This window comes from Bradysia coprophila, unplaced genomic scaffold, assembly GCF_014529535.1.
Source record: "Bradysia coprophila strain Holo2 unplaced genomic scaffold, BU_Bcop_v1 contig_350, whole genome shotgun sequence".
Lineage (NCBI taxonomy): Eukaryota > Metazoa > Arthropoda > Insecta > Diptera > Sciaridae > Bradysia > Bradysia coprophila.
This window is the reverse complement of record NW_023503608.1, coordinates 5,719,151-5,732,899: the sequence shown is the minus strand read 5'-3', so window position 1 is coordinate 5,732,899 and position 13,749 is coordinate 5,719,151. Positions and strand designations below refer to the sequence as shown.

The window sequence follows — 13,749 nt, the reverse complement described above, 5'->3', positions numbered from 1 at the left end:
ACTGTTCATTTAGGGGGGTCAAAAATCCATTCAATATTCCATCTATAACGCATGAACAGTGCAACCGATACATAACAAATTTTTTTCTGTTGAATCCGAAACGATATAGAAGGAACGCCAAAAATCACCTCGAACGAATGGGTAAAATCGGATCGATTGACAAAGCGCAAAATAAGGGGAAATATAAATGTATGTACACACCAGCCATCAAGACTCATCCGTGCCATCACAACAAAACACACCCACCATTATAGGGATAAATGCGTACGGACTGTAAAGCGCAGTAGTGTATGTATAGTAGAGTATTTTCGTGTATACACCACAGGAACATTATGGAGCTCCTATTCAAAGCCCATCAAAATCAATAATCAACGGACTGAAATCTATCGATTTTCTGTGTGCCGTCACATCAATATATATATATATATATAAAACGCGAATACAATACACAGTGCTACCATATAGTTATCAACTGTACAGATGTGTATATATGTACGTATCTAAACAGTTTACCTAAGTGTTCTGGGGGGACGATATATTATGCGTTCTCATATCGGTTCGTGTACGGGATCTAGTAGCACTCAACAATACAACTCTCGTCTGGGTTCTTTGTAGACGTAAAGAAAGGAAGGAAAATTTCGGAGTTAAAAAAAGAATATTTTGAAGAAAAAAAAATCATAAATTAAGTTGATCATTAGTAGTGTCGAATGTGCGGGAAATATTTTTAGAGAGACGAAAATCAAAAAGTAAAATTTTAGTTTATATTTGGCGAAAAGTGGCTGATGAAAGGGCGGGAAAAACTGTTGATACAGAAGTGAATAATCGTGTTGAAAAGTGAGTATATGATTTACGTTTACCAACGCAATATATCCGTATGAATATTTAGATAGTCGTCTTCGATCTCACATGCAACATAAAATAAATATTTTTATTCAGAAAAATTGTTTTCGTTTGATCCTTGTTCAAATAAAGGTAAGTAAATTTAAAGGGACAAATATTAATCGATAAACGAACGACACACAACAATGAATATGTGGTGTATATATATACGATAGTGCTGTGTTGTTATAACCGAATATGTACAATAAATTCACAACACAAAATGATTCCATATTAACGACGAATTATCGATTTTATTTAAATTAAAAAAAGAAAATTTTTTCTAAAAATGAAGTAAAAATGAATCATTCCACCTAATAAATGATTGGGGGATTGGATTTTTTGTTGTTTGTTTCTATATTTATGTGTAAGTATATATTCGATTCGGAGCCTAACACACAATGCTTATCTATAGAAATGAAAATCAATAATTCGGTTTTGTTTGTTGCACAGGTTTTTGTAACGACGATGTGTTTTGTTACATGCTATATTAATACACAAGTGAATATTATCGATCATTCAAATTATAATGTTCCTATAATTTTGGTTTGGCTGCTCAGTTTCCGTTATGTATACAAAAGAATGTAGAACGCAATCTATATCAACATTATAATTGTTTTCATTAAAATATTAATTTGACGAAAGTCTCAACGGAAGAATTATTGATTTTAATTCTTATTTCCAATTTCATAAGACAGAAAGATACTCGTTGATCTCAAACATTTCTCTTTCGATAAATAGAAAAATACTTTGGTAGACGAATCGAAAATACCTCATCCTTAAGAAAGATTTAAATGTAATTCGAAGAGAATTGGTACATGCTGTTGAGTCTATGAAATTATTACACGCGAGGAAGTTTGAAAACCCACACTTTTATGTTTTTGTATCCATTTGGACATGGGATAGTGAGATTATTGATGATGGGAGATGCTTGAAGATGATTCCATCCAACTTTCTATGAACAAAATAATGTCCTCGCATCTCCGAGCATCTGGTGTTCCACTGCTAACCATGGGGATGAGTTTGTACATTTTTTCATGCATTTTTATGAGGAAAAACCAGGAGAAACCAAGGAAAGCCAGTAGACCACATATACAGCTAATCTGTCGGTTTTCAACCCTCCGTCACTGTAGAAAATTTAGAAAACTTTGAAAACTTTGAATTCTTGGAAGTTGCAAAATTCTTGGTTACTCGATTATTATCTCGTTGAAGTCCGAGTGGAGATGGAGGTAGACCAGTTTCGAAAACCGATCAAAAACAATATTTATTTTCAGACAGGTGGGCGAGTTCGATTAGAAAAAAAAATTAGGAAAAATTGGCGACTACTGTGCCGGACAAGAGAATTTGACTCACAAAACTTAACCCCACCTGCACTGAATATTCGAATAATTTTGTTACTACTAGTACAAGTCATGCCATTGCAATGCTTAAAATTGTATTGTAGCAAACCCAAAATAAATAATTTAAATGATTCATCGTATTTGCGTTTGAAAAGTTAGTTACATATTCTTTACCTCCACATATCATTTTCTACACGGCGCTACCTTTGATTACATTTTCACCTCTAAAATGAAGAGGAAAATTGCATATCGTTCGCCTAACTCACCGCTGAATTGTTTGAAAGACAAACATAAACAAAGTTGTGTCTGCCAGGGATTCGAACTCGAAAAGTGGACTGCGTATGAAGCAGATGCACTCAACGAAAACACTTCAGTCGGATCATACAAAATTAATTGTTTTTCAATTCAATTAAATTGTTATGGAATTCGCAAAACATCTGCGAATTTAATATCGATGCGACTTTATTTTGTGTAAACGTTTACTCGATTTATCTGTTTGCATTACTGGAAAGAATATAAAGGTAAAACAGAGAAATGAGTTCAGACGGAGGCGTAAGAAATGATGCAATTTTCGCATTTTCATTGTCACTTGATCAAATAAATTGCCTGGTATTAATTTTACCAGTACCTGCTCTGCAATCTTTTTAACAGTGTCAAATATTAGGGTAATTTTAATTAGTCGGAAATGTTTTCAGAACTATTATATGCAACACAACCGGTAATCTGTTCTAGATCTTTTGCTAAAATCGTCGTCTGGTGTTTCATATAACATCTTTTACTTCATACGATTGACATACATATCATTGTACAAGCTTACATTAATCGGAGGGTCATTGCTCATTTGTGTCGTTGCTGTCGACGACAGTCGATTTCGTGGTATTGGAACTTATGTTTTGCTTCACACAGTCAATGCCTGGTAGATACGCTTATTTGATTTTGATGTAATCATCGATGAAGTACTCAAGAGACAAGGAAAATTTTGTAAAAATTTTTAAACATAAAATTTGGCACATCCATTTGAAATTCAAGCAAATGGGTAGCTGAAATTTGAAAGTCTGCTCATATTCATTCTCCCCAACTGATATGCGCGCTATTTTCCGCCAAATACGTCATTGTAGACAATTCAGCGCAATAGGTTTCCAACACGGAACATGTCGGAGTATGTGCAATACTGGGGAAATGAGAATTCAAATCGATGCTTTTCTCCGCTTTTTCTGTGTGTATAAGCAGCATGATGAAAATAACGATCGATTTTTGTGTATGCTTTTTTGTGTTTTAACGGTTTATGGTTTTTGAACACACACAGACGATATTCAATCAATAATACTGAATTTGTTTCTCTTTTTCTCTTTTTATTCCAGGAGTTTTTTTTTGCCGATACTGTTATATAAACTGGATGGTGGCACAGATGCATATATAAAAGTGCATTAATAGCATTTCATATCGATGTCAATTACACACTTTGAAGACAATTTGATCTAAAATATGTCATCACAAGTAGCAGAAAATTACCAACTGAAATGGCACTCCCACCTGACCAATTTAAATACATCGGTGTCAACGTTATATCGGTTCGTTCATAGAATTGACCAATGGCTGATTCATCGCATTTCGTTTATTAATTCCAAAATTTTTGTTCTGTAGAAATGAAAAATTTGCCGATGTTATGCTCTTTGCCAGTAATTCAGAGGGTGGCGTTGGTATTCCGGCTCATAAAATCATATTGAGTTCATGCAGTCATGTATGTTGCATAATTAAGATTTTTTTTTTAAGAAGAAACATTTGAAGGGTTTTTTTCTCTTCTGGATGGGTTGGGTGTTGTTGATTATTTTACTGTCGTCTTGCGACATCAATACGAATACTCAAGTTCGATACGTACTACGTACAGCAATTCTTACTCATTCATTCATTTATTAGGGAACGTCAGATTTTTTGAACGCAAACGGAAGCACAAACGGAAAGGGCAAGTTTGACAGATCCATGTAGTCAAAGTGTAATTTTTTGTCAATGGATCTGTCAAACTTGCCCTTTCCATTTATGTGTCCGTTTGATTTTTAGTTCAAAAAACCCGTCGTTCAATATTTCTCATTTCAGTAAAACGTGAGATTGTTCGGGGTCAGCAGTCAAGTTGAAACGATGAAATTCGCGTAAATTAACTTAGTTGACGATAAGACAATATGTTTTTAACGTTCGTTACTCTTTTATTTGTTCGTCTTCAACGTTGAAGGTGGCGTTATTGCATCGACAACTTTAACAGAAACTAATTGATCGACATATTTAACAGGAACTAATCATCCACCTTCTCTGTCATAACTTTTCACAATCAATTCTTAATAGATTTCCAAATGTACCTTTTCCCTGACGGGTAACGTTAAATAATCAAGCGTAGATGACCCTAACTTCTTTTATTTCAAATCTTTTAAATTGTGTTTCAGTTATAGGGATTTGATCTCAGAGACTACATGGAATGGGACTAAAAGGAATCAAGTAAAAATTTGGATATCAGATTAGGAGTTTTAAGAATCACAATAGGTCGGCCCCTTAAAATTGAAAGAACAAGTAGAGAATTCAACATTTCACAAATCACAGTCCTCCAGAAGAGAAACTTTTCTTCCTCACCAAAAATTTATAAAAAATCATTTTAAAACGAATAATTACTTGCAGTACTTTGCATCGATTTTCGACTCGAATCCATCTCCTCCAAACGCTATGGTATACATCGTCCTTCCACCAGAGCTGAGTAAACGATCCATTACCACATTAGTCCAGTACATGTATAGCGGCGAGGCAACAGTGTCCAATGATATTCTGAACGAAGTTTTGCGGGGGGGTGAAGTGTTAAAGGTTCGTGGACTTTGGCGCAACAATCAAACAAGCGAACCGAATGCAAGTAGTACTCCACATTGTCCTCCAGCGCATAAAAGCGACCAGTGCACAAAAGATCCACACCAAATTATTGCTGAGAAACCAATTTACGAACATCGAATACCACAAATCACATCAGCAGTAACTGAAAGTCCAGTAATTGTTATGTCTTCACAGCCGCAATCGCAACAGCACCAGCAATCCAATAAGTCAATGCAAAATATAGCAGCAAATCGGGAAATCATCAATAACGAACCAATAGAAACGGCTGCAATTCCTACATCACACTATGGATTGGTATCGTTGCAAATAGCCGCTGCAGTCAAAAAAGCTCAACAGAATTCGGAGAAACGCGTCAAATCCGTATCCGTTTATCCGAAGAATTTAAGTGAATCGGTTCGACGATACAGTGATGATCAGTCCAAAGAAATTGAAGCCGGACACATCCGTGTCAAGGAAGGCGAAGTGTTACGCATGTCCGACCGCAGGCGAAGTAGTGTCAGCGAAACGAATGCAGATCCATGTGAAAAAGTTACAATGAAGTATTCATCTGGACCGATAATAGTTGAGAAAAAGGCGTCCGATGTTCACATCCCGGAAGCGTTAAGTTTTCTCACCATCAAACAGGAACCGACTGAATGGAGTGATTACGAACAGGAAAATGGCATTGACAAGCCGCAAATTGAAGTAACTGTAAAACCGGAGATTTTGTATGCCGATGAGGAGCCAGTTGAAAGTGAAGAAGGTGAGTGTGAATGTGAATGGACTGGACAAGCGTCAGCACAATATTTAACTTCTCGCTTTTTCGTTTAGATCTTGATGATCGTGAGCAAATGATTTACTCCCCGCTCACTTGTGAATTGTGCAGTGAAACATTTACTGTTCCGGCTGAATGGGTCAGGCACATCGAGAGCCATGCAGAGTCTACCCACTGTCATGTTCCAAAGAAACGGAAAAGACTTGATTTAAGTGTAAGTCGAATGTTGATTGGACGGAAACTATAGGATGGAGTGGAAAAATATTTTTGTTTAATCATTGCAGGAACCATCTTGTGAGAACATTGCCGCTCTTCGTTGCGACCTATGTTCAATGTATTTCGTGACTCCTGCTGAATGGGTTAGACATGTCCAGAATACGCACACCGAAACAGAACTAGCTCTATCAAACAACAGCACACCGCCAAAGCGAAATTATCGACCAATACGTCCATTAGAGGGTCAAGTGTTGGAGAAATCGTGTTCGATTTGCAAGAAAACATTTCCATCATATGCATCAATGGTGATACACAAACGGACGCATACAGGTTTGGTAATGACAGTACAAAATAATTTCATGGTTTTTCTAGAATAAATTTTCTATTAAAAAACGAAATAATTAGGCGAACGACCGTTTTACTGCAGTCTCTGTAACAAGGGCTTCAATGTGAAATCGAACCTACTCCGGCACATGCGTACATTGCACAACCAACTACTGAATCCATCGAATTTGAATGACTATTCGGATGGGCCCAATCAGGAATTCGATAATGCGTGATTCAACTGATTTTAATTCAACATTTTACGCAATAAAGTTTAAAAAAAGAAAACAAAAAATGAAAATGAAAATTCCAATTTCCTTAAATTGAATGTATTGTATTGAGCATGTATTTTTTGTAAAAATTTAATTAAAAAACTTTTATTTGAATATTCAGGCTTCTTCCTCTTGTATACACAGCATTACTGATATCCCCAACTAAATTAAGAATTGAGAAATCACTTGGAGACTAGACCATACCATTCTGCAGACTAACTGCTGAGTTAGAGAGCAATGTAAGGTATTGCAAATTATGAATGAAAATTACTCATCTGTCACATTTACATTGCTCTCTAAATCGCCAGTAAGAATATAATAAACGATGAACTCCGGTTAATTAACAAATTCGAGATTAAAACTAATGAAGTAGAAGATTATGTCGAAATGTGGAAACCGCATGGAAGTAAGTATGTAGGGTAGTCTCGCACACCACACAAATTCTTAGTGTGCGAGACTCACCTCTAAGTGGCGAATCTCGCACAATCATGACCTTTCGTTACATGTCGTAAAAGGACGCATACTATGATTCGCGTGTGCGAGATTCCCCGACACCAAAAATTGCACAAAATTGAAAGTCGTCCACTGTATTGTTTTAAGAATTCTTAAATAAAATACTGTCACTTAATGAATTTCCCCGAATCTATTGCACCCAAAAACTATTTTGTCAATTTTATCATTTAAATTAAAAGAATGTAAAAAACGAGATAATTCGCCGATCTTTCCATCAGAATTCTTTTTCAAAAATGTACGACCGCGGTCGTACATTTTTCAAAAAGGATTCTGATGAAAAGATATCATAAAAAATGAAATATGAGGCACACAAATGTAGGCTACAATTTTAGCTAAGTACAGTGTTTGACATTTCAAATGTCTCACTGTCAAATTTTTCTGAGAATTTCATTGTGTCATTGCGAATTCACAATGGCATTCTTTGAAAAAAAAAATGACAGTGAGACATTTGAAATGTAAAAGCCTGTACCTGAAAATAAAAAAAAATGCAAATATTTCGATTACCTCAACTCTCGGTCAAATACCTTATTAAAGTTCTTGCAGATATATTTAGTTCGGTGGATTCGCAGGTGGGTTTGCAGGAGGATTTGCGGGTGGATTTGCAGGTGGATTTGCGGGTGGGTTTGCAGGAGGATTTGCGGGCGGATTTGCAGGATTTGCGGGTGGATTCACAGGTGGATTTGCGGGAGCATTTGCGGGTGGATTTGCAGATGGTGATGGGGTAGGGAAGAACCACGCTGGAGAAAGCCACCAACGGTGTTGAGGGTGAGCATTTATGTTGTCCAAAGACTGCGATAACAGTCATTAAATTAAAAAATTTAAGTTTGTATTCAACAAACTTACCTGACACAACACTAGTAACAGACAAGCTCCAGAAACTATTTTCATTGTCGATTCTCGTAGTAACGAAAAATAAAACTTACTCGCTCCGAATGTTTACACTTCTTTTATACCGTAAATCTGACATCAATATTCAATTGCACCATCAATAAAATTATTAATTATTTGTTTAGCTGGGTAAATATTTTTGAAAACTGGTTGCACCTGTTCTAAAACTTCAATAATCCATCCCAAGGCAATTCTAAAAGGAAAAACTTGTATAGAAAATAGGTTAATCACGAGGTCAATCTTCTCGCCATCAGCACATTCCTGTAATAGCCTCGGTAATAGCGTTCGTTTCTATTTTATTTGTTCGTCCTCCAGGGTCGGATTATCATTTTCAGCGTCTCTCGCATTACATTGCCATTTAATTTTTTTTGTAATAACACAATAAAGCTAAGTTTGATTTAGTTCATAGTAACACTCCAGATAGCTCAATCGGTAGATGGATGTCACGAGTTGGACTCTCGTGTCAGACATAGTTCGTATGGTTTTTCCGAATCGTAAATGATTAGTCTCTGCTGTTAGTTAACACCAAGGTAAATATATGGGCCATTTACCGAGGTAATGTCATTTAGACGCGCGGCTTAGCACTAGCACAATAGTTCGATGCTAATGACACCTTTTTTTAATGGTTGACTATGATTTACTTGTGTTTCATAAAATGTTGTGCCTATCACAAAGCAGATGGCCCAGGTTTCTAAGGCATTTTGTGTTTTTAAAGCAAGGTAGAGATGGCATTAATAGCGAACTTTCGTGATTCGGTTCTCCCAAGGTAAATGTAGCGAGGAGGTAATGCCATTCAGACGCGCGGCATAGCACATAAGTTCAATGCCAATGACATCTTTTTTTAAAATGGTTGACTGCGATTTACTTGTATTTCACAAAAATATTTTCACTATCTCACAACAGATGGCCCAACTTTCTATTCCATTTTTTGCTTTCAACGAAGGAATGAGATGGCGTTTGTATCGAACTTTCGTGCCACAGCACATCTGATTCGGTTATATATGGCATAACCTCCTCACTATATTTACCTTGGGTTCTCCCACCATATATCTACCTTGGTTAACACTAGTCAGCTATATAGACCGTAATAGGTCTTCAAGAAAAAATTGTTAAACACATCTCTTATACGTCAAATGCGTAAGTCACAGTCACAATTGGAAAATCTCTCGAAAATATGATTAATATCAACGCACTTCAAGCAAAAGTGCTATTAATGACAGCTGCCAAATAGAGTACTTTTTTCTCCTACCCTATCCTAACACTCCAGAGGTGTAAAGCTGACGCTGACCGCTGACGTAATTCCACATATTTTTCAAGTTAAAACTTCACAAAAAAACAAGAAAAATACAGCAAAGAAAGTGACAGAAATCAAGCATTTCAGCGTTCAGGTTTTCATAGGAAAGCGACAGAATTCACCTCTGGAGAACAACTATATGATTTCATTCTAAGAAAAGTCAAATACGGACTAAGTTGAATCGTAAGTGAAAGATTTGTTCCACCTAAATAAAAAGTCCTTCGAATAGAAACTGTGAAATTGCGAGAGTAGCTAGCAAAATTATTAGGGCTTTAGTGAAAAGTTTTTGCTATTTTAAATTTATTTCTCGATTTTCATTCATTTCCCTTTATGCAGAGAAAGTGAAATTCGACATGTTTTTTTCTAATTTAGGACTGATTTGTTTGCAAATATTTCCATACCAAACTTGTTGCGACCAAGTGTCTGAGAACAATTCAGAAAAAGCAAATCTAGATCTTTTTTGCCAAAAGAAAATTACGTGGAAATAGTTACATCAACTTACAAATCTGAAAAAATTTCCGATCGAGCTGATTTTTCGGCATTATGTATTTCTGCAAAAAATTTCGTGATATCGGAGGATGTGAAATATAAGTAACACGTACATAATTGTTGAAGATAGTAATAGTAGGAATAGCGAGCGCGAAAATTATGAATTATTGTACGAAAAATAGCTATTTGTGTTATTCGTTGTCTCAGCCCATTGGCTATTCCGGCTCTGCGTCTTAAACATTAAGGGTGGCACATTGCGTCATTGCATCGACAACCTTAACAGGAAAAACTTGTCCTTAGCCTGTTAGCCTGTCATAACTTTTCACAGTCAATTCTTAATCGATTACAAAATCGGTTTTTTCTCTGATGAGTAACGTTTTACGAGTCCGTACCTTTTACTATTGGTCGCGCGCTCGCTAATCTCTTCGTCTGTTCGTCTCAAAGTTGTCAGTAATTCCTTTTATCTGTCTAGAACAATAATTTCCCACTTATCCTTCTAGAGCATTGTTGTTTATCTTGGTACATTACGTTCTGGGCAGATAAAAAAGTGTATACACCTCTTGCCAAAATTATTATCTTGACGAGGGGTTGCTCACTTTTTTTATTAACCTGATTTACCATGATTAAAAAGCGATTAACCATTGAGATTTACCATTGATTAATCAAGCTACAAGCTACACAGTCAACAAGAAATTGATTAACCTAGTCCAACATCGTAATTTAACTAGCGAGATCAAGGTAAATCACCGTCTTAATTTTTCGTAAATCAAAGTGAGCAACTCGGTCATTACGGTTCTCGCCTTCGGCTCGACCAGCAATGCCCACACGTCTCGAATACAATTTTGGCAAGAGGTGTATAATCTTATATTACTGTATATAGTAAAGTCAATCGAAATTAATCGATAAAGTCGAAACATATCGGAGTCATGATTGTGTGTCACGTCAGCTTGGTCTACTATGAGTCAAATATCTATAAAAAAAAAATCAGTAAGCCCACGAGATCATCATTAGTAGTAAATTTAAAATTTTTTTATTTCACAACGACTTCAATGGAAACTTACGTTTAAGGTATTTGAACGAGAGTTGCAGTAGCGAAAACCTGAACGTGAGTTGCTTGTGGAAATTTACATTCACAGAAAATAATAGCACAACTCGCAGTTCTTAAGCCGTTAGTTGTGTTATGATGTTTGTAATACAACCAACTATCGGTTCAGAGATTATGTATGAAATTCACAAACCGCAAACCACGATCACCATAACGCAATTCTAGTTTTTCTGAAAACATTGACTTTAAACCCAATAACTCATTTAAAATGTATTAATTATTATTAATTACGATGCCATAGGAGCAATCTTCAATATTTGCTCCTTTCTGCATAAAGCTTCGAAACTGAAAATATTTCGATTACCTTAACTCTCGGTCAAATACCTTACTAAAGTTCTTACGGATACATTTAGTTCTGTGGATTTGCGGGAGGATTTTCTGGTGGATTTTCTGGTGGATTTTCTGGTGGATTTTCAGGCGGATTTTCTGGTGGATTTTCTGGTGGATTTTCTGGTGGATTTGCTGGTGGATTTGCTGGTGGATTTGCAGGAGGATTTTCTGGTGGATTTTCAGGAGGATTTTCTGGTGGATTTTCAGGTGGATTTTCTGGTGGATTCTCTGGTGGATTTTCTGGTGGATTTTCAGGTGGATTTTCTGGAGGATTTGCAGGAGGATTTTCTGGTGGATTTGCAGGAGGATTTTCAGGTGGATTTTCTGGTGGATTTTCTGGAGGATTTGCTGGAGGATTTTCTGGAGGATTTTCTGGAGGATTTTCAGGTGGATTTGCTGGTGGATTTTCAGGCGGATTTGCTGGTGGATTTGCAGGAGGATTTTCTGGTGAATTTGCTGGTGGATTTGCAGGTGGATTTGCTGGTGGATTTGCTGGTGGATTTGCAGGAGGATTTGCAGGAGGATTTGCTGGTGGATTTGCAGGTGGATTTGCTGGTGGATCTGCAGGAGGATTTGCAGGAGGATTTGCTGGTGGATTTGCTGGTGGATTTGCTGGTGGATTTGCAGGTGGATTTGCTGGTGGATTTGCAGGAGGATTTGCTGGTGGATTTGCGGGTGGATTTGCAGGAGGATTTGCAGGTGGATTTGCTGGTGGATTTGCAGGAGGATTTGCTGGTGGATTTGCAGGAGGATTTGCTGGTGGATTTGCAGGAGGATTTGCTGGTGGATTTGCTGGTGGATTTGCTGGTGGATTTGCAGGAGGATTTGCTGGTGGATTTGCGGGTGGATTTGCAGGTGGATTTGCTGGTGGATTTGCGGGTGGATTTGCGGGTGGATTTGCAGGAGGATTTGCAGGTGGATTTGCAGGAGGAATGGCGGGTCGATTTACTGGTGGTGACGGTGTAGGGAAGAACCAAAGTGGATTTAACCACCAAGGTCTATGAGGGCGAGCATTTATGTTGTCTAAAGACTAAAATATGGGTTATTAAATTACAATATTTAAGTTTGTATTTAACAAAATCACCTGACATAACACTAGTAACAAACAAGCAACAGAAACTATTTTCATTGTCGATGTACTTCTCGTAGTAACTAAAAATAAAACTTACTCGCTCCGAATGTTTACGCTTCTTTTATACCGTAAATCCGACATCAATATTCAATGGCACCATCAATAAAATTATTAATTATTTGTTTAGCTGGGTAAATATTTTTGAAAACTGGTTGCACCTGTTCTAAAACTTCAATAATGCATCCCAAGGCAATTCGAAAAGGAAAAACTTGTAGAGAAAATAGGTTAATCACGAGGTCAATCTTCTCGTCATCAGTCACAAAACTGCTGCTAGGTGCAGTGCATTTTTGTAATACTGTATTAATTTAACGTGAGAAGAGTTCGGGGTCAGCCGTCAAGTTGAAACGCTGAAAGTTGCATAGTTACTTAGCTGAAGACAATAGGTTTTTTACGTTCGTTTCTTTTTCATTGTCGTCGTAAACAATTGAGAGAGGCACATTGCGTCATCGACAACTTTAACAGTAATAGATTTTATGCCACTCACGATTTGTATTATGTCACACAGCCTGCGGCCTCGTGTCGTAATTACACATCTAGAGCCTAATAAAGTACTTTGAACCTTCATTGCATAAATAACTATTTCATGCGCCTGTTCTGTCACAACTTTTTACAGTCAATTCTTAATCGACTACAAAACCGACATTTTCTCTGGATGGTAACGTTTTACCAGTCCGTACTTTTTACTTTTATTCGCGCTCATCTCTCAAAGTTGTCAGTAATTTCAGTTAGTGTAAAATCAAGGGTCTTACGTCAGAAAATACGCCTTGGTTTTATGAAATGTATGAAGTGTTGGCAAAAAACGGAAAATAAACAAATGTCTGTAACGTTGAACGCACGATAATTTTGAACCGATTTTCAAAAATTTCGCTTCAATCGACGAGGATTAAAATGTTTCAGGTCAAGTTCGTAGACCTTAGGACCAAAACAATTTTTGACGTTACGATAACTTGAGAGATCCTGAACCGAATTTGGAATATTTGCTTTTATTCGATGGTTCATTAGATGGACTACGTCAGAATAAAGATGTCTGAGTTGACCAACAGTTACACTCACGGAATTTTGAAAACCGACACATTTTCTGTTTCGTGGTTTACTGGTTTTTTGTGAATTTTGCATGTATTTTTATATGGAGAAATCAGAAACTCAAGTAAAACACAGAAACAGAAAATGTGTCGGTTTTCAAAATTCCGTGAGTGTACAAAAATATTTCGATTGATGATTTCCTGCAACCGGCATTGTTTTTCAAAAATTTACCTGATGCAACAAGGCCCAATATATTGGTTGGGTTAGGTCCCCAGAATATTGTTTTTAAATGAGTTGTCAATTTCACATGAGTAGGCACATT

General features: G+C 36.7%; 2 protein-coding genes across 6 annotated transcripts; one reads left to right on the top strand and one right to left on the bottom strand.

Annotated features, from left to right (window-relative positions):
- The first annotated feature begins 492 nt into the window (after positions 1-492).
- Positions 493-6,767, top strand: LOC119080427 (zinc finger protein 567). Of its 5 annotated transcripts, none has more exons than XM_037188782.1 (8): positions 493-834; positions 937-972; positions 3,581-3,790; positions 3,864-3,960; positions 4,884-5,829; positions 5,898-6,055; positions 6,126-6,387; positions 6,463-6,767. In XM_037188782.1, exons 3-8 carry the CDS (start codon positions 3,705-3,707, stop codon positions 6,615-6,617), a joined length of 1,704 nt encoding a protein of 567 aa, XP_037044677.1. In that variant the 5' UTR covers positions 493-834; positions 937-972; positions 3,581-3,704; the 3' UTR covers positions 6,618-6,767. The 5 variants fall into 5 exon arrangements, with proteins under 5 accessions (XP_037044677.1, XP_037044676.1, XP_037044674.1 ...); XM_037188781.1 differs by having other exon boundaries at positions 887-972; XM_037188779.1 differs by having other exon boundaries at positions 493-972.
- Positions 6,768-11,679: 4,912 nt separating this feature from the next.
- On the bottom strand, positions 11,680-12,401 carry LOC119081097 (circumsporozoite protein-like). The gene is made up of 4 exons (XM_037189837.1): positions 12,357-12,401; positions 11,814-12,302; positions 11,754-11,764; positions 11,680-11,692 (listed from the first exon to the last, which is right to left on the bottom strand). The coding sequence occupies exons 1-4, from the start codon at positions 12,399-12,401 to the stop codon at positions 11,680-11,682; spliced, it is 558 nt and encodes a 185-aa protein (XP_037045732.1).
- Between the last annotated feature and the right edge of the window lie 1,348 nt (positions 12,402-13,749).